Source organism: Ambystoma mexicanum, chromosome 14 (genome assembly GCF_040938575.1).
Source record: "Ambystoma mexicanum isolate Mex_15411 chromosome 14, UKY_AmexF1_1, whole genome shotgun sequence".
Lineage (NCBI taxonomy): Eukaryota > Metazoa > Chordata > Amphibia > Caudata > Ambystomatidae > Ambystoma > Ambystoma mexicanum.
This window is the reverse complement of record NC_090940.1, coordinates 399,748,973-399,768,279: the sequence shown is the minus strand read 5'-3', so window position 1 is coordinate 399,768,279 and position 19,307 is coordinate 399,748,973. Positions and strand designations below refer to the sequence as shown.

The window sequence follows — 19,307 nt, the reverse complement described above, 5'->3', positions numbered from 1 at the left end:
GTTGGAGTACTCCATGACATAAAAACTGTTAAAATTAATCAATGCGAGGACATTCCTGATTGTGTCATTGTCGTGTTTATTGTTTGGGTGGTGTCACACAGTGGTGCATTACTTGTGCCATGTGAAAGTGTCAAAAGAAATTTTCTATCAGTCCCTAGAGTGCCATTCTCCTGTCCCTCACGTCATCTCTGGCAATGTGTGCATTTGCCTCAGCCACAGGCACTGCTTCCTCATCCTCTGGGGGTGGCATGTCCACATCAGGGGTTAGGGGGACATTTCTCCTCAGGCAGCTATTGTGCAGCATGTCACACACAAGCACAATTGTACCCACTTTCTCTGTTGCGTACATCAGGGCTCAACCAGTACAGTCGAGGAAACGTGCCTTCAGGAGGCCAAAGGTACGCTCGAGGCATGCACGTGTACTGCTGTGTGCGTGGTTGTGGGCAATATCCTGCTGTGTTTGTGGATCCCGTACAGGGGTCATTAGCCAGGGCAGCTGTGGTATCGGGAGTCACCTGCATGGGGGGAGGCACAGGCATTAGACACAGTTTTGGGGTAGCGGGAGGACTTGCTCTATATCAATTCAATGCACTACTTGTACATGCACATGGACCTTAAATTCACGGCATGTCTATTCCATGTCTGTGCATGCAGTGTCACTCATGTCATGCAGTGTTGGAGCTTCACATGCACCCTGTTCCCTTGCAGCATATGTTATGTAAGGTGTCTGTAGGTGGCATGTGCAGCGGACATGGTGTCTGTCATGTGGCAGTGTATTTCCACTGTGGATGTGGTATGCTGGGTTTCACATAGACCCTCCCTGGGCATCTGGTGACAACAAGTTGCAATTTTTGGCTGGGCGCACATGGGTGCATGGCTGTGGTACTTGCAGGGTTGTTGTTGTGTGGGGTAATGTGGCCATTTGTAAGCATTGATTTGGTAGGTGCATGTTGCATTGTGGTACCTGTAGTCATGTTGGTGTGTATGGTTGCTACTGTATATATACTGCTTCTTCTCCATGCAGGTGATTCTGACATGTGCGTGCTCCCTGGAATGTATTGTGACGATGGTCCGGGAGGAGGTGAAGTACAGATTGCCCATTCACTTGTCATGCCAACCTTTGTGTAGTCACTTGGGCATGTGCTTCGCAGCGAATGTGTGCTGGCTTTTCAACTCACCCACTATCCGGGTCTGTTGTCCTCTGTGCCTCTCCATGCATCCTTCCAGTGTACTGTTCTTTAGGACCATGGCATTGTCGGTGGAAGCAGGGTAGTGGGCACAGCAGTAGGTGATGTACAGATTGGGGTCGCAGGTCACCTGCACATTCAGGGAGTGGTAATGCTTGTGGTTTCAGTACACTGCTTCATGAGCCTGGGTGCCACCAGCGCTACATGGATATAGTCCAGGGCAGCGATCACATTTGGCATTTTGGCAATGGCATAGAACTGTGCCTTCATGGCATTGAGCTGGGCTGGGGTGGTAGGTCGTGAGATGTGGCATTGCACTTGTCGCAGGAGGGCTTCAAGCGCATTGGTCAACAGTGCGCAGAATGCAGGCGTTGCCATGCCGTGCATCATGGCCACAGAGTGCTGGAAAATGCCAGTTCCAAGAAATTGCAGGACGCAGACTAGCTTCAGCAGTGGGAGAACAGCTGTCCGGATTTTGATCCTGCTCCCTATGTCGTACTGTATTGTGGTGAGCAGCTCTGTTATGGTCTCCCTGTTGAGGCAGTACAGGGTGACCAACTGGCTGTCGGTGCGGGTACAGGATGCGGGTCTAACCCTGGGGATCGGTGCACGCCTTGCTTGGGCTTTCCTCCTTCTCCTCCTCCTCCTCCCCCTAGCTCCCCGTACTCCCTGTGCCCTGGCTTGGTTGTTCTGCCTCTCTATTTCCAGGTGCAACCTGAGCAGCTGCCTGTCACAGTTCACAGTGGCGAGTGGCAGCATGGTTTTCGAAACAGTGTTTAGGGTATGGGTGTGCCTTATGTAGCACTCTGGGGTGTATTGGATCACCTGTGGCTTCATTTCAGGCACCTGTGTTCATTTACCTTCAGCTGAAAGCTGGTGGTAACTGTGCTGTGTTTTCAGCGGTATTAGATAGACTTGTGATGCGGCTGTGTTTGCACCTCATGTGGCCCACGGTTAGGACGCTGGCTTTAATAACGCTGGCTTTAATAGCACCGGCTGTAATAGCGCTGGCTGATTTTACCGTCGCCAGTATTTGCACCGGCTCATGATCGGGCAGAGCGGTATTGGCGGCATTAATCCCGTTACCGCCACTTTTAGGGTTACCGCCAGATTTGTGATGAGGCCCTTAGTATGCTGTGACATTGCGCCAGTCTGCACACTCATATTTAGCACTTAAATATGCATTCCTTTGAGAAAGAATCCACCATAGTAAATCTCACAACTTTTGCATTCCAAAAGTGGTTGGAATGTAATGTTACCCAGACAAAGAATACAACATGCTGTCTAAAGACAAGAAAATAACACCTAGTAACTTGCAGAGATAATACCAACTCGCATGTGTGGCTGTCAGCGTTCAGGCGAAATTAGGTGGTCACTAACAGCATTATGCATGGTTAAACATGGTGGGGGCATGGCACACCCACTGCCACCCTTTGGTGGGTGGTTGTTCTGAAGGGCAGCTGTCTATTTCACACCTGCCTCTTCCTATCATAATACAACAGGGATCAGCAACCCGTGGCTTTTCAGATGTTTTGAACTATGACTCCGGTGATACCTCATCACTATACTCATTAGAGCTGGTGGCAGGGTTGCACTGGCCTACAGGGAACTCTGGGACTGTTGTGTGTTGCATTTCCAAATGTTCTCATAGGAATAGGGCTGGGTTTGGTGAAAATGTGTAATATGGGGCCACTTTGAAAATAATTTCTAGGGCCTCTTTTGTTTCGCAGTCCCCCCTGGCTGATGGTAGTTGCAGTCCAAAACATCCAATGATACCTCACCACTATACTGAGTGCCGGGGTCCGATTCTGTTGGTGACGGTGAGCGGTACAAATACCTATAACATGACATACTCACAAGGGCTGGTGGTAGTTGCAGTCCAAAACATCTGGAGAGCCAAAGGTTGCAGTCCCCTTCACAAAGCGTTACTAAAATGAATACAGCTCAAACAGTCACAGAGCCAACGGCACTCTCACCTTCTTCAAAATTGCATTTCGTTGCAAGTTTCCTCCGTTGCTCTGAATACCTATTCCCCGTTCTCACAGTGTAATCTGTAACTAGACTGCTCGTCTCTACAAAGGTCACTTGTAATTGTGACCTTGAAAGCTGACAACCAGCCACGTGAGTTAGCCCCATAACGGTATCAGGACTTGGAACCAAATCTTGTAAATATTGTGCAACCCTGACGTGTTGCAGCAGGGTTTGCAACCACTGGCAGTCCCCAAAAGGGATTTGGGAAAAGTGGGAATGTCAGTGAAATGAGATGCCAAAGTGGTTCAGATGTCTAGGAAGCAGCAACATACTTAGTTTTAGGAAAGACAGACATAGTTTAGCCCTTTAATGAAAACATTACATTTTTTGCGCCGCACAGATCTGGCATTTTGCATTTATGTAACCTGAAGAATGTGTGTAGACATGTCACACCACAGGCAGTCGTTTGTATGCAACACTTAGCCTGAGATCTAAGTACTTGTCAAATTTCGAGAACACTGATTCATTTTTGCACCATGACGCTTTGCCATAAAGTATGTTCTTTGACATATGAGAAAGACTTGTATGGCACTGTGTTACATATTTATATCGTATACACATGCATTGAATGATATGTTATGTATTCTATTATGAATTATCAATTCGTTAGAATCCAAAATAAACTATTTGAGTTAAAAATGTTAATGGGATGAAGATATCATTGCGGCAAGATCCCATGTTGCCTTATTTGCTTTTTTAAATCACAAGCTGTACTGTCAACAAATTATATCATGAATGTAATGAGAACAGCTTTTCAGCACAGAGTTTACAGCCATTAAATTGACTTCCATGTTCCTTTTTTCCTCTTTTACTAATATTATAAAACGTTAAGAATGATGACAAGGTGCGCACTCTGGGTCCCAGTCAATTTTCCTGCTATAGCAACAAATTGTCTTCTCCTCCAAACGTTTTCTTGACTCCATTAATCATCAGGGATGCTGTGTTTCTTTTCCTTTTCAGGCGTGTCTAGTTGCATTTCCTTTTCAGGTGTTTCAGGTTAATTCACATTGATGTCTCTAAGGATTCTGGTACTTGTATTTTCCCACTTTTTTCAATTGCAGGTGACTGGGAAACAACTCCCTCCAGAGCACAAATCATACCCTTGATAGGGGGAGGGGGAAACCCATGTTTATGGCTCTCCATAGTAAGGCATGATGGCCCTGGTGCTGCAGCCTCTTGAGCCCGAGACTCCTGGAACATAGTGTTAAGAATGATGGCAAGGTGAGTCCCGGGCTCAAAAGGCAGCAGCAGCAGGGCCATCATGCCTTACAATGGAGAGCCACAACATGGCTTTCCCCCTCACCCCATCAGGGGGAAGATTTGTGCTATGGAGGGAGTTGTTTCCAGCCACCTGCAAGAAAAATTAAGTGCGAAAAATACAAGTACCAGAATCCTTAGAGTCAATTAACTTGCCACACCTGAAAAGGAAATAAAGATATGCCTGAAAAAGCAAAGAAACACAGCCTCCCTGAAGATTGATGGAGTCATGAAAACGTGCGTTTGGAGAGAAGCTAATGCAGGAAAACTTGACTGGCAACAGAGCGCCTACCTTGTCACCAATCTTTAATATTATAAAACCACATTTTAAGGTGCATGTCAATCTTTTATTTTCTAATTACCGTGAGTCTGAGAAATACATTTCGTAGCATTGCTCTTTTCGCAGCAATGTAATACAGGTGGGTGGTCCATAGCAAGTGCCGTATTTCCTGAAATGTACTGTTACAAGATTTGATGGAATCTAATGCTAAACATTTCTCTCTTTTCAGAGTCAGAAGCTACGGGAAGTGTTTAACCTGGACTTTCCTGAAAACAACTTCCTGGCCAAAACGCTGTGTATTGTGTCAGGCCCAGATATGGTGGACCTAACCTTTCACAACTTTGTTAGTTATAAGGAGCATGTCGGAAAGGTACAGTTGTCTACTATCAAGGGCATGGCAAATGTCAAAGAGTGGTCTTGTTGGGATGCTTATGGAATTTTATTCTGTCATCCTTAACTTGCTAAAGCTGCGTTTTTTCTATGTCCCCGCCTCTTCCAACAGAACAACCACACACACATGCACAAACACAAACACACACACACACACGTTTTACCTACCTTGTGGGGACTATGTGTGGGGACCTGCCTTGTGGGGACTATCCTTTCCCAATGTTTTAGAAACTGGCTAATAGCAGAACTAGGTTCAGAAAAAATTCACAATAAAGGATCCAACTTCATATTTGCGTAAATACTTATTTTTACTCGCGTGTCCAGTACCATCTTTGCGGGGACTTGGACGCGTGTTACCATCCTTGTGGGGACTTACTTTATTATTCTCATTTGGGATGGATTGCCCCATAAGCAAATGGAAAAATGCTTACTTTATAATACTCAATGTACATTATACAATTGTATTCATACATGTGAGTACCTGCCTGCATTATAGCTATCACAACAGGTGCATTTTGATGGTTTGGCATTTCCCACAAGATGTTTAATTTGCATTAAACCTTAAAAAGGCACCTAGTTTCTGGCATTAAACACTATTATAAACACTTAAAATGTTCCAGAAAAGATAACTACGACATAGGAGATGACTCGATTGACCCAGGCTGGCACACTTTGGCCAAAAAGGAATAATTAATTCAAATTCAGCTTTCATTCTTTCACAGGCATCACCTCCCTGCTAACTCATATCTCCTCTTTAGAAATGGTGTAATGGAAATGATGTTGCTTTCATCTTTTGGAATGTGTTTAATAATAGTGGAGTTAACTTTCCTATAGGGATCATGTTTGATTATGGAAAAGTTACATTTTCCACAGAGATTGTGTGCGATAATCATGAAACGCTCCCCACAGAGACATTGTGTACTTGCAATCATGTTGAGGTACCCACAGCGATGGTGTGTGATTACAGTGATGGTAAGATCCCCATAGAGATGGTGTGTGTGATTAGGACTGTGCCTTGCCCTGTTCAGTCAGTGTGTAATTATGTGACTGTTAGCGCTTGGGCATTCATTTTCAAATGTAGATATGGTTGTTTTAAAACAACACAAACTAATTACAGAATTGTATCTTCAAATATAAGTAATTTAAGGAATCTAAGACGATTTACAGTGAATATATTTTAATATTTTTCATTTTTATATTTTTCATTTTGGTCCAAGTCCCATTTGCATGTTCACTTAAATACACTTAATTTGACCAGTGTGTAATTATGGTGATATTATACAATATGGCATTTATAACACGCCTTTACACAAGTGTTTCAAGGCAGTGCTGTTAAGCGCTTGGGCATTATCCACTATATAAATCTAAATATAATACAAAAAATACAAATACAAAATATGGTCCCCACAGGTATGGCAAGTGATGATGATAACACTAAAGTCCCCACAGAGATGGTGTGTGATTACAATGATAAGGTCCCCATAGAGATGGTGTGTGATTAGGACTATACTTAAGTCCCCACAGAGACAGTGTGTAATTATGGTGCCGTTAAGCGCTTGGGCATTAGCCGCTATATAAATCTAAATACAATACAAAAAATATATGAAATATGGTCCTCACAGATATGGCAAGTGATTATAATAACACTAAAGTCCCCACAGAGATGGTATGTGATTACAATGATGATAAGGTCCCCACAGAGATGGTGTGTGATTACAATGATGATAAGGTCCCCATAGAGATGGTGTGTGATTACAATGACAATAAGGTATCGTTTTAATATTTTTAGTTTCGGTCCAAGTCCCATTTGCATGTTCACTTAAATACACTTAATTTGACCAGTAGCCACATTCCATTTGCTTCAGGGTTTTAAATGTTTGATTGTGATTCCCACTATGTCATACAGAGAGGAATCTGTGATTGAGATGTAGGCTTCCTGGGTTCACAGTCATAAATGTAACCTTTACAATAGACCCTACCACAAGAATGGCATGATATAATGGTGTTACTATCTGCTCTCTGATTTAGGATGGTGTATTTTGCTGATCTATTTTGACCGTGAGATGAATGCCTCCTCAGGGATGTTGTTGATGAGTGTGGTTTTAAAGTCCTCATAGTGCTGGTGTGTGATGATGGTGGCACTAAAAGTACCCACAGTGATGGTGTGTGATAATCATGGCATTAAAGTCCCTACAGAGATGGTGTGTGAATATAGTGGTTTTAAAGTCCCCACATGGATGTTGTGTGATCAGAGTGAAGCATGGCATTAAGGACCAACAGAGATGTGTAAGTAACCAAAGACATTGTGTAGGATATTAGAAATGTTTAGGTCTCAGTGGGATTGAGAGAGGAGGGGTATGGTAAAGTCCTCACAGAGATGGTGTGTGACGATTGTGCTACGGAAGTCCCCAGAGAGATGGTGTGTTATGACTGTGAGATTTTGAGTGTACACACATAACGTATATGTTGTTTGGGATGTTTAACATATTTTATGTGTGATGAGCTGAGTTTTATTGTCCTTGTAGGGGTTTTGTGTGATGATCATGCCATTGAAGTCCCCACAAAGATGTTGTGTGGACATTGTGGTGTTAAAGTTCACACCTGGATGTTGTGTGATGTGAATGAGGATGACATTAAGGTTTAAAAGATGCTTTTTAGTGACCACAGACAATATGTGTGATGTCACAAATGTTTAAGTCCCAAAAGAGGGGGTGAATGAAGAAGGACATGGTACAGTCCTCACAGAGATGTTGTGTGATGATTAAGCTAGTGAAGTCCTCACAGAGATGGTGTGTGATGACTGTGAAATTGGAGTTGCCACAAATATGGTGTGTTTTGTTGGGGATATTTAAGTCACCACGGAGACGTGCGTAATGGGTGGGTGTTATATTCATTAGATAAGAGGTATGTGATGATCGTGGCATTGAAGTACCTACATCGATGGCGTGTGATGTCGGATATTGGAGTTGCATCATGGATGGTATGATGTCCGTGAAATTTAAGTCCTTACAGAGGTGTGTGATGAGGGCAATTTAATGTCTTAACAAGGGACAATACAATGATGATAACTTCCCCCTATTTCTGTGATGATGATGATGAGGTTTAAGTAACTGTAAGAATGGTGTGCGATTGTAGTAATGATACATTCCCACAGGGATGGTGTGCAAAGATTCTTTCAGGTCTTGACAGAGGTACATAACTTGTTCCTGATCCTGTTCCACATCCTAGAGACATACAGCCAATGGATGGTAATGTTGTTGCACTTCCTGTAAGATATTCACTTAACAGAACTTAATTCAGGCATTAAACCCTATTACAACACCCCAAATAACGATGAGGTGAATAATAAAGCATTACATACTGTGGTCCAGTGGGCAGCAGGGATTTGGATTGCTACAAGGTCACATATTTGCCCACTGAACCACATCGCCTCTCTCGGATTGGTGTGATGATAGAGATGTTACTGTCCCCTTTGGGACAAAAGTGGCATTTCCATAAAGGGATGGTACGTGATTATGGTAAAGTAAACGTCCACACAAAGATTGTTTTAATAGTAATATCTGCAGGCTCCAGAGAGATGGTGTGTGATGACAATGATGCTAAAGTCCTCACAGAGGGGGTGTGGACTATTAGTGACATTGAGGTTCCACTGAGAGATAATGTATTAAGGTCCCCATAGAGATGGTATGTGATGAGGATAAAGTCCTCACATAGATGATGTGTGAAAATGGTGTTAAAGATCCCACAGAGATTTTGTATCATAATGCTAATGTTTAAGTCCCTACATTGAGGGTGTGTGATTATCATGATGTTAATGTCCCCGTATAAATGGTGTGCAATGTTGGCGATGTTGAGGACCCTGTAGAGATTGTGTTTTGTGATACTGATGTTCAGGTCCACACAGAGATGGTGTGTGATAATAATGATATCCAAGTTCCCACAGAGATGATGTGTAATTATAATGATGATAAAGTCCTCAGAGAGATGGTGTGTGATAACAATGATGTCAAAGAACCACAGTGACATTTTATCTTAACACTCATTTTAATATCTGATTAGAATGGTGTTATAATCCTCGCAAAGATGGTTTGGGCTAACAATGATGTTTAAGTCCCCCTCAGAGGTAGTAAGTAGTTAACATAGTGTTAATGTCCTACAGTTATGGTGTGTGATTTATAATGATGTTAATGTCCCCAGAGAGATGGTGCATGATACTTATGAGAGATTTGGTATCATAACACTAGTGCTCACGTTCCTACAGAGATAGCATGTGATTATAATGATATTAACGTCCTTACAGAGATGGTGAGGGCTTTCATTGATGTTAATGTCCCTCCCAGTGATAGTGTGTGATACATATTATGTTTAAGTCCCCATGGAGATGGTGTATGATGATGATGAACACGTCACAGCAGATATAGTGTGTGATATTAATGATGTTAAAGACTGCACATAAATATAATTAACTCCCTCACCCCCAAAAAGAGAAAGGATGTGTTTCTTCCTCAGATGGCCAACCCCCAAGCCCATAAATACAGATCACCTCAGTAAGTCACAACTCTAGTAAAAACAAGGCATTTGTCAAGAATTGAATAAGCAAACAAACTGCTTCTCTATGCCTTATTGAAGCATTACACTAAACCCTACCCAAGCATGTTTAGGGCAGAACATTTAAATTAGCTAAAAAACAGTCAGTGAACATTTTCTAAGTGAATTACTCGGTGCTTAGAGAAGAAATTAACCACTTGTACAAGAAAAGTGCTTATAACTGCTTGGGAATTATAATTTACACTTTCCAATCCCTTGATAACTGTTGAGGTAAAACAAAATAATAACGGATTGATTGGCTGATAAGAAAAGTGGAACACATAGTTACTACACTGTGTGGTAGAAAAATATTCACTCATAACATAACATTACCTGCATCAAACAATCGGTGTCTGTCTTTTTTCCAGTCATTTTATGACAGAATCAAAGAACCCTCTGACCCTGGCCAATTCTGTGTAAAAGATCCCACTTTTAGAGTATTGAGAGAGAACTGTATATATATAGTGGCCAGACATTTCTCGGGCTAATCAGGACCATGTAATACTCAAGCCCCAAATCAGGTTTATACAATAAATAATAGAAAACTGTATTAAGAGCGGTGCATTCCTCTTCTAACCTGCAATGGGAGAGGGTTCCACCTGCACATTTGATCTGTCGCTTCAGTTCTCCAGTACTGGTCCAGATTCAGTTTAGATAATTCTGTTTTCACTTATCTGAACCATGGGAGAGACTTGGACCCCACTAGAGACAAAATATGCACCAAGGCATCTTTATATACGGCCAAATCTGGCGAGGTCCAAATCCTCATCCAATATAAAAGGGGTTTCAACCTTGCTTGATCTTCGACCGGTTGAAGGTTGCATTCCATAAATATACTAATGCTAGGCGAAGAACTTGGTAACATGAATAGCATTTTTAAAAATGTCCTTTCAACAATGGCCATGTGTCCCCATATCTCAGCCCCATATAGTGACAAGGAAATGGCCTGCATCCGGTGTAATAGCAGGAATGGGCTAATGGCATTGCTGTGATGCATTCGGTAAAAATGCCCTATGCCGCCACAATACATTTTACGAGTGGCCATTGCGTTAGTTACTGTCACAACTCAGAGATAGCTTTCTAGTCGTTGCAGATAATACCTCCCCACTCTTTTTTGGAGAAGTTACCTTCACTCAGGGAATATGAAATCTTTATGGTGATGTGCCAAAGACTTCCCCCCCAAGAGCTCAGCCTACAGGAATCAATACACCTGGCAGGCCGGGGGCTTGAGTGAAAAGGCAGGAGCAGAATCGTCAGAGCTGCCCCGTCGAGACAATATACCAGTAACCTACTAGTATCGAATGCAGAAACAAGGAGAGTGTATGGTGAAGGAAGGGTGTGCCAGAAGCAATCCAATGGTCAAACAGCAAAGCGTCCCAAAAGGTGTTCGAAGCAATCCAGTGTTAAAGCAGCAGAGCGTCCCAAAAAAGTTTTCAAAGCAATCCGGTGTTAAAGCAGCAGAGCGTCCCAAAAAGTGTTCAAAGCAATCCGGTGTTAAAGCAGCAAAGCGTTCCAAAAAGTGTTCAAAGTAAAGCAGCAAAGCGTTCCAAAAAGTGTTCAAAGTAAAGCAGCAAAGCGATCCAAAAAGTGTTCAAAGTAAAGCAGCAAAGCGTTCCAAAAGGTGTTCAAAGTGTTTTGGCCAAGTAATAGTAGCGGACAAAAAAAAGAAAAGAAATGACCAGGGAAGCGAGCGTTCACCTCACGCTAGTTCCCTTACAGAAATGTTCGGGTTATCAGGTCACCAAAACCTAAGGATTCAGAAATGGGAGGTCAATAATGAGTAAGCTGGGTTTGTATAATCCAAGGGGGGCAATCAAGGGAGGCAGGCGTCGGGAGGCAGATAAGGGCAAGGCAGAGACAAAGACTTGGTTCGGGGGCCGGGTAGTCAATAATCAAACAGGAGTCCGGAAACACAAGCTCGTAACTAACAACAGTTTAGGAGCACTCGATCTCCGAATAGACGGCATTTAAATACAGTCCACAATGAAGGAAACACAATGTAGTGCGCGTGTGTCACGTGACTACAAGTAGCGGGAGTTGTGGGAATTGTAGTCTCAAAGGGCTCTGCGTGTCGGGTAGCGCTCGGACAAACGCCATGGTAGTCTCCAATTTAACCGGGACGTGACAGTACCCCTCCACAAAGGACGACATCTTCTGTGCTTCCGTAAGCGTTGCAACCAAAAGGCACGCAACAGACGGGGTGCATTCCAATTAGAGGCTGGTTCCCAGGACCTGTCCTCTGGACCGTACCCCACCCAGTCAATCAGATAAAATCGAACTCCTCGACAGAGGCGAGTGTCCAAAATCGCACGTACCTCATACTCATCCTCTCCTTTGACATTGACTGGGGCTGGGACAGCAGGCAACCGTGTGCCGGGTACAAAAGGGCGAAGCAAGGAGACGTGAAACACAGGGTGCACCCGCCAATGAGATGGAATGTTTAGACAAACAGTGACAGGGTTGAGGCACCGTAGGATCGTATAAGGTCCCACAAAACATGCCAAAAGTTTCCTTTTACCCCGAATGGCCAGGTGCTTTGTAGAGAGCCATACACGGTCGCCACAAGAATACGAAGGAGCTGGTGAGCGCCGCTTGTCAGCTTGGATTTTGGTGCGACGTTGCGCAGCTTGCAGATGCGTTAAGACCGATTTACAGATGGCGAGCAGAGAATCCCTCACAGCATCAGCTGCGGGGAATTGCTTTAAGGAAGGCAAGACAGGCGGCAGAATCCTAGGATGTAGTCCATATAGAGCATAAAACGGAGAACAGCCAATCGACGAGTGCCTGGAATTGTTGTAGGCAAATTCGGCAGCACCTAGAAGCGAGAGCCAGTTTGATTGATGCTGTAGACACAGACAGCGAAGAAACTGTTCCATGGTGCCGTTGGTACGTTCGGTCTGGCCGTCCGTCTGAGGATGGTAGGCCGAAGACAAGCGGGCATCAATACCCAAGGAGGAAGTGAGAGAACGCCAGAAACGTGAGGCAAACTGAGACCCTCGGTCGGAAATCAGGACCGTAGGTAATCCAAAAAAGCGTATCACATGGTCAAAAAACAAGCTGGCTAATGTAGAAGCAGTAGGTAGTCCTGAGCATGGTATAAACCGAGCCACCTTGGTAAAGACGTCCACGACCACCAGAATGGTTGACATTCCCTCGATACAAGGGAGTTCCACCACAAAATCAAGGGTAACCGTATGCCACGGATGCGGTGGTAATGGCATGCTCATTAGAAGACCTACGGGTTTACCCGGCTGTCTCTTGCATTGTGTACATATGGCACACTTAGAGACGTATTGTTCGACGTCTTTCTTCATACCAGGCCACCAGCACCATCGGTGTAGAAGATCATAGGTTTTGGCCTGGCCAGGATGAGCTGTTAACGGGAGATCGTGGGACCATTCGAGAGCCTTCCGTCTAGTTTGGTTGTCAGGCAGGTACAGTAGACCCTTAATATACGGAAGGCCGGTGATAAGCTCAGCACCCATCTCCTCAAGAACAGGAACATGATCCCTAGCCCACCTCCTTAATCCGTCTAGTATGGATGGAGAGACCGAACAAACACATACAACAGCCCCTGAGGGTAATACCGGGGTAGTCTGCTTCACAGTATCCATATCTGTACCAATGCGGGATAAAGCGTCTGCCGTTCCATGTAATGGACCAGGGCGATACGTCACTATGAAATCAAACATGGTGAAAAACAAATGCCAACGTATCTGCCTGGCATTGGTACATTTCGCATGGGACAAGGCCTGGAGGTTGCGATGATCCGTATACACAGTAATTGTGTGCCTGGCACCTAAGAGATGGTGTCTCCACTCCTTAAATGCCACCTTGATTGCCAGTAGTTCTCTTTCCATGATCGTATAATTACGTTCGGCCGACGTAAGTTTCCGAGAATGGAAGGCCACTGGATGTAAGGGTTGAGTAGCGGGGCAGACCTGTGATAGGATGGCCCCTACTGCAACAGCGGAGGCATCAGCTTCCACAATAAACGGGAGAGATGGATTAGGGTGCTGCAATACCGGAGCGGTGGTAAAAGCTTCTTTTAATTTCTGAAATGCGGATTGCGCTTTGTCATCCCAAAGGAAAGGGACGTTCGGACTGGTCAACCGGGTTAATGGGGCTACTATCTCGGAAAAGGAGGCGATGAAACGCCTATAGAAATTAGAAAAGCCCAAGAAGGATTGGAGAGCTTTTACTGAGGTCGGGACAGGCCACTCCAATACTGCCCGGACCTTGGAGGTGCACATGAGCACTCCCTTTTGGGAAATTTGAAACCCCAGGAACTCCACAGAGGACGCATGGAACACACACTTCTCTAGTTTTGCAAAGAGGGAATGCTCGCTTAGACGAAGTAGGACAGAGCGCACATGTTATATATGTTGAGACAGGGATTCTGAATATATCAGGATGTCGTCCAAATATATTATGACGTAACAATCCAGCAAGTCTCTGAAGATATCGTATACAAAATGCTGGAATGTCGCTGGGGCATTGCAAAGCCCAAAGGGCATTACACAATATTCATAGAGCCCAAATTTCGTCTTAAATGCAGTCTTCCATTCATCTCCCATTCGTATCCTCACCAAGTTGTATGCTCCCTACAAGTCCAACTTGGTGAAGATAGTAGAGGAGGTCATTTTATCGAGGAGTTCTGTGATGAGCGGCAGCGGATATTGATTTTTAATCGTGACTTTGTTTTGGGCCCGATAATCCACACAGGGGCGTAAGTCCCCTTCCTTCTTCGGCACGAAAAAGATTGGGGAGGCCACCGGTGAACGGGACGGACGTATGTGTCCCAAGCGCACAGCATTGTCCACATAATCCCGTAGGTGTTCCTCTTCCTTCTGAGTGAGCGAGTAAATACGACCATGTGGAATTACTGCCCCAGGTATCAGGTCAATGGGGCAGTCATAACATCTGTGTGGGGGTAGTTTTTCTGACAGGCCTTTGTATTCCAATGGAAGTGCAGGGACTGGATTAGATGACATGGCGCTGACGGAAGGGACGCTAGTCACCATCGCTAGGCAAGGAGAAAATGCTGCTACATCATGGGATCCAAGGCATTTCTGTATGCAAAAAGAGGAAGAGAACCGCACTGTTTGTTCAACCCAGTCAATTACAGGATTGTGAATTTGTAGCCAAGAAAGACCCAGAATTATGCCGAACTGAGGGGCCGTAATAAGGTCAAAGGTAATGGATTCCGAATGACCTTGTGCGGTGGACATTTGTAGTGAAGCCGTTTGCTCCTTTACTTGTCCAGATACCAAGCAGGAACCATCTACTGCATGAATGTCCTCAGGTCGCGTTTTGGGAAATACGGGTAGTCCGTAATGTTCGGCCAACTTGAGATCCATATAATTCCCACTAGCCCCTGAGTCTATCTTAATGCCAGGGGCCTTGAAGCACATAGCAAGGTAAACATGTGAAGACGGAAAACAGTTATCCGAGCCCGAGTTCATTCGACTCGTCCAGAAGGCCCGGTTGAAGGACGACTCTTGGCGTTTCCCGCCAACTTGGCGGGTCTTTTAGGACACAAACGAATATAATGACCTGACTGGCCACAATAGAAACACAGGTTATTCACCGCCCGTCTTTCTCGTTCAGTTTTGGATAATGGACCCCTGATGGCCCCGATTTGCATGGGTTCGGCCTCGCCATGGGAAACAGAAGTAGTTCCATCTTGTCGAGAAGAGGTGCGAATATCGGGGTACCGACGTTTGCCGTGCCTTTGCCGAAGCCGAGCATCGACTTGCAGGACTAGGTCGAGCAATTCGGGAAAACCAGGCGGAAGGGCGGGTACCACTGATAGGGCATCTTTTAGGTCATCCGACAACCCTTTATAGAAAACAGCCGCTTTCTTCTGTTCTGGCCACGTGGTCTCAGCCGCTAATTGATTGAAACGAGCCAGGTAAGTCAAAAGATCTGTCTTGCCTTGACTAATAGCCAAGAACTCCAAATCTGAAGTCTGTGCTTTGTATCGCATATCAAAAACGCTATTCATGGATTGGATTAACCTATCAAAGTCATACAGAGCCGGATCATTAGCTTCCAGCAAAGGATTGGCCCATGCTGCGGCAGTGCCACCTAGATAGGAGAGAACGAAGGCCGCCTTAGTGGTAGCGTCTGGAAACGCCAAGGGACGACAAAGAAAGTGAAGGCGACATTGGTTCACAAAAGTCCGATACGCCTTGGGATCCCCCAAAAAGCGTTCGGGTGGAGCCAAAGGGAAGGGCCCAGGAAGGACAACTGGAGCTGGAGCCGGAGGGGGTACAGGAGGAGGTGCCGCCGCAGCGGCATCACCAAATTCCTCATCATGGGGTAATGGCTGCACGAAGCTCTGTAATACATCCATGCGTTGATGTAAAGTCACATGTGCGGATACCATATCGGTACGTAAAGCAGAAAAAGCCTGCATGAGAGATGCCATTGGATCTGACGCAGCCCCCATAACCAATACAGTTTTTATAGGGCTCCTAAATCTGTCACAACTCAGAGATAGCTTTCTAGTCATTGCAGATAATACCTCCCCACTCTTTTTTGGGGAAGTTACCTTCACTCAGGGAAAATGAAATCTTTATGGTGATGTGCCAAAGACTTCCCCCCCAAGAGCTCAGCCTACAGGAATCAATACACCTGGCAGGCCGGGGGCTTGAGTGAAAAGGCAGGAGCAGAATCGTCAGAGCTGCTCCGTAGAGACAATATACCAGTAACCTACTAGTATTGAATGCAGAAACAAGGAGGGTGTATGGTGAAGGAAGGGTGTGCCAGAAGCAATCCTCACGCTAGTTCCCTTACAGAAATGTTCGGGTTATCAGGTCACCAAAGCCTAAGGATTCAGAAATGGGAGGTCAATAATGAGTAAGCCGGGTTCGTATAATCCAAGGGGGGCAATCGAGGGAGGCAGGCGTCGGGAGGCAGACAAGGGCAAGGCAGAGACAAAGACTTGGTTCGGGCGCCGGGTAGTTAATAATCAAACAGGAGTCCGGAAACAGAAGCTCGTAACTAACAACAGTTTAGGAGCACTCGATCTCCGAATAGACGGCATTTAAATACGGTCCACAATGAAGGAAACACAACAACGTAGTGCGCGTGTGTCACGTGACTACAAGTAGCGGGAGTTGTGGGAATTGTAGTCTCAAAGGGCTCTGCGTGTCGGGTAGCGCTCGGACAAACGCCATGGTAGTCTCTAATTTAACCGGGACGTGACAGTTACCTACTGCAACCACAAACGGTTGTCCATGAACCTGACTCCAAGGTAGTCATAGGATAGGACATGTTCTAGATTTGTTCCATCCACCTTAATGTCAAGCTCAAGGATTGTGCCAGGCGAGGTCTGATGACAAGTGTCTTTGTTTTCTCTGTATTGAGCTCCAGACCCAATTCATTGCATTTGTCAATGAACTTTGCCAGAGTGGTCTTAAGACACATTGGGGATGGGGCCAGCCACACTGCATCATCCGCAAATAACAGTGCAGGGAGCCTGCTGCTGCCCAATCTAGGTGGGTCAAAAACCTCATTGATATAAATGTTAAGAGGAGTGGGGCTAGCATGCAGCCTGGCCGGACACCTCTCTGAAAAGCAATTGGGTCTGTCAACTCGCCCCTCAAACCTCAGCATACAAACAATGTGTTATCAGTATACAGCTGTTGGATTTTGATCAAGAAGTTCTGGGGGATACCTTTGTTTATTAGCACTTGCCACAGGAAATTTCTGGGAACACAGTCAAAAGTGTCCTTTAGATCTACTAAGGGCTGACTATTTATCCAGGATTAGATGGAATTGGAAGCTCTGATCTATTGTGCTGTACCTTTTCCGAAAACCACCTTGTAGGTGGCTAATGAACCCTCTTGATTCTTCCCAGTTCTGTAATCGCTCCAGGATAGCTTTGGCAAACATTTTCCCAGCCTCATCTAGAAGTGAAATGGGGCGGTAATTCCCAGGTTGTTCCCTGTCCCCTTCTTGAAGATCAGAACTTTTTCCGCATTCCTCCATGACCTTGGTGTTGCCCTGTTTTCCATTGCTACATTAAAGGCACAGCACCATAAGGGAGCCAATATTGAGGGTTCATCTTTGTATAGATTACCCTTAGCTTGTGCTTGTATAGCTCTTTCTACCTGCCTCTCTCTAAGGACCAGGGCATTTGCAAATTGGGGGAGCATATTCTCTGATTTTAAGCGTTCCTCCAGCTGGTCTGCCCTAACTTGGCACAGCTTTCCAGAGTGCTTGCGCCATGAAGGGGGTATGATGCACTGGAGGGCATTGGGAGAATTACGATCTTAAAGTGCAACCATTTTCCAGAACTGATGGGAGTTGCCATTTACACATGCAGAGTGCAACTCGTCCCATCTATTCTGGTTAAAGTCTGCCTTTTTCTTCAGAATCAAAGATTTGTATGCAGACCTGGGATTGTGCAAACTTACAAGTGTGCCCTCACTGAGACAGCATATTAAATCACACTTGGCAGCTCTGCATTCCTCGTCGAACCACCCGTCCTTTGCTTACTCCTTATGCTTGGTTTGTCTGACAGGCCTGGTGAATGCATCCTGAAGACTTTGTGTCATAACTTTATAATAATCCAAAATGGTTATAGAACCAAATGGAAGGGTGCTAATTGCTTCTATTTCGTGTATGATGGTCTGATACACTTTGGGTTTGAGATTATTTCACCAACACGTCTCCCCATTTTACCCTTCTTGTTGCATTCCACACTGTCTATCCCTACAGATCTGGACGCATTGAATTGGTGTGCTATAACGCAGGTGACTAAACAGATGGAACTCGTGAGCGGCTTGCCGTCACTCTCATTGCGATTTAGTATAGGGACATTTACCATCAAAGGCCAATCTTCAGTGTTAATCCAAATAAGGTCAAATCTCTGGCAGCCATTCGGCCCAGAGAAAGTATGCCCTGCATAATTGCTAATAGACCCGAAGATTACACCCAGCCGCTTCAGAGATTGATAGAAGATTGTATAATGCTGGACTGAGACTTTCCAATGTCCGGTTTGCTACTGACCAACCAGCTGGGTATACTTTTATCGGCCCGGAAGGTCACTCTAGAATAGATTGTGCCCTAGTGTCAGAATCAGACTGGCAGATAATAGAAGGGTTCAAGGTTGCTTAGAGAGCGATCATATGCTGATACTTCTCCAATTAAAGACCTTTCACCTGAGCCAGACCTGACAGTGGATAGGGCAGTGTCTGTGATGGTTCATGGTAAAGCCAGGCGCTCTGTGAAATGGGTGGGCCTGAACCTGGTTGATCTTGCTCCAGTTTGGTACAGTAAATTTATAATGCTGCACAAGTGCATTTGTGAGGCAAGTACCTCTCTTGAAAGTGCAAGTTATCTCACTTTAATTGAGTAGCTAGGAGAATCCCTGACCATGCCGGAAAGGTGACCAAGACAGGAGGGTAAAAAATCGAACTTCTGGTTCGACAAGGTGTGCAGGGAAGCAAAGCAGGCCCTGGTCACATGCCTTAGGGGCACTGGCCAGGTAGATGGAGCTCATGTACAATGGTTACGGAGTGTATATAAGAAGATCACAGCCAGTAAGAAATCTCAGTACCTAC

At 45.0% G+C, this 19,307-nt stretch overlaps 1 protein-coding gene across 1 annotated transcript in view; it reads left to right on the top strand.

Moving 5' to 3' along the window:
• The window catches only part of PLCB2 (phospholipase C beta 2), a 1,211,696-nt gene that overhangs the window by 475,590 nt on the left and 716,799 nt on the right, over positions 1–19,307 (top strand). Inside the window, exon 4 of the mRNA XM_069637528.1 lies at positions 4,985–5,125. Coding sequence (XP_069493629.1) covers positions 4,985–5,125 — 141 coding nt within the window. The remainder of the gene's footprint in view (positions 1–4,984; positions 5,126–19,307) is intronic.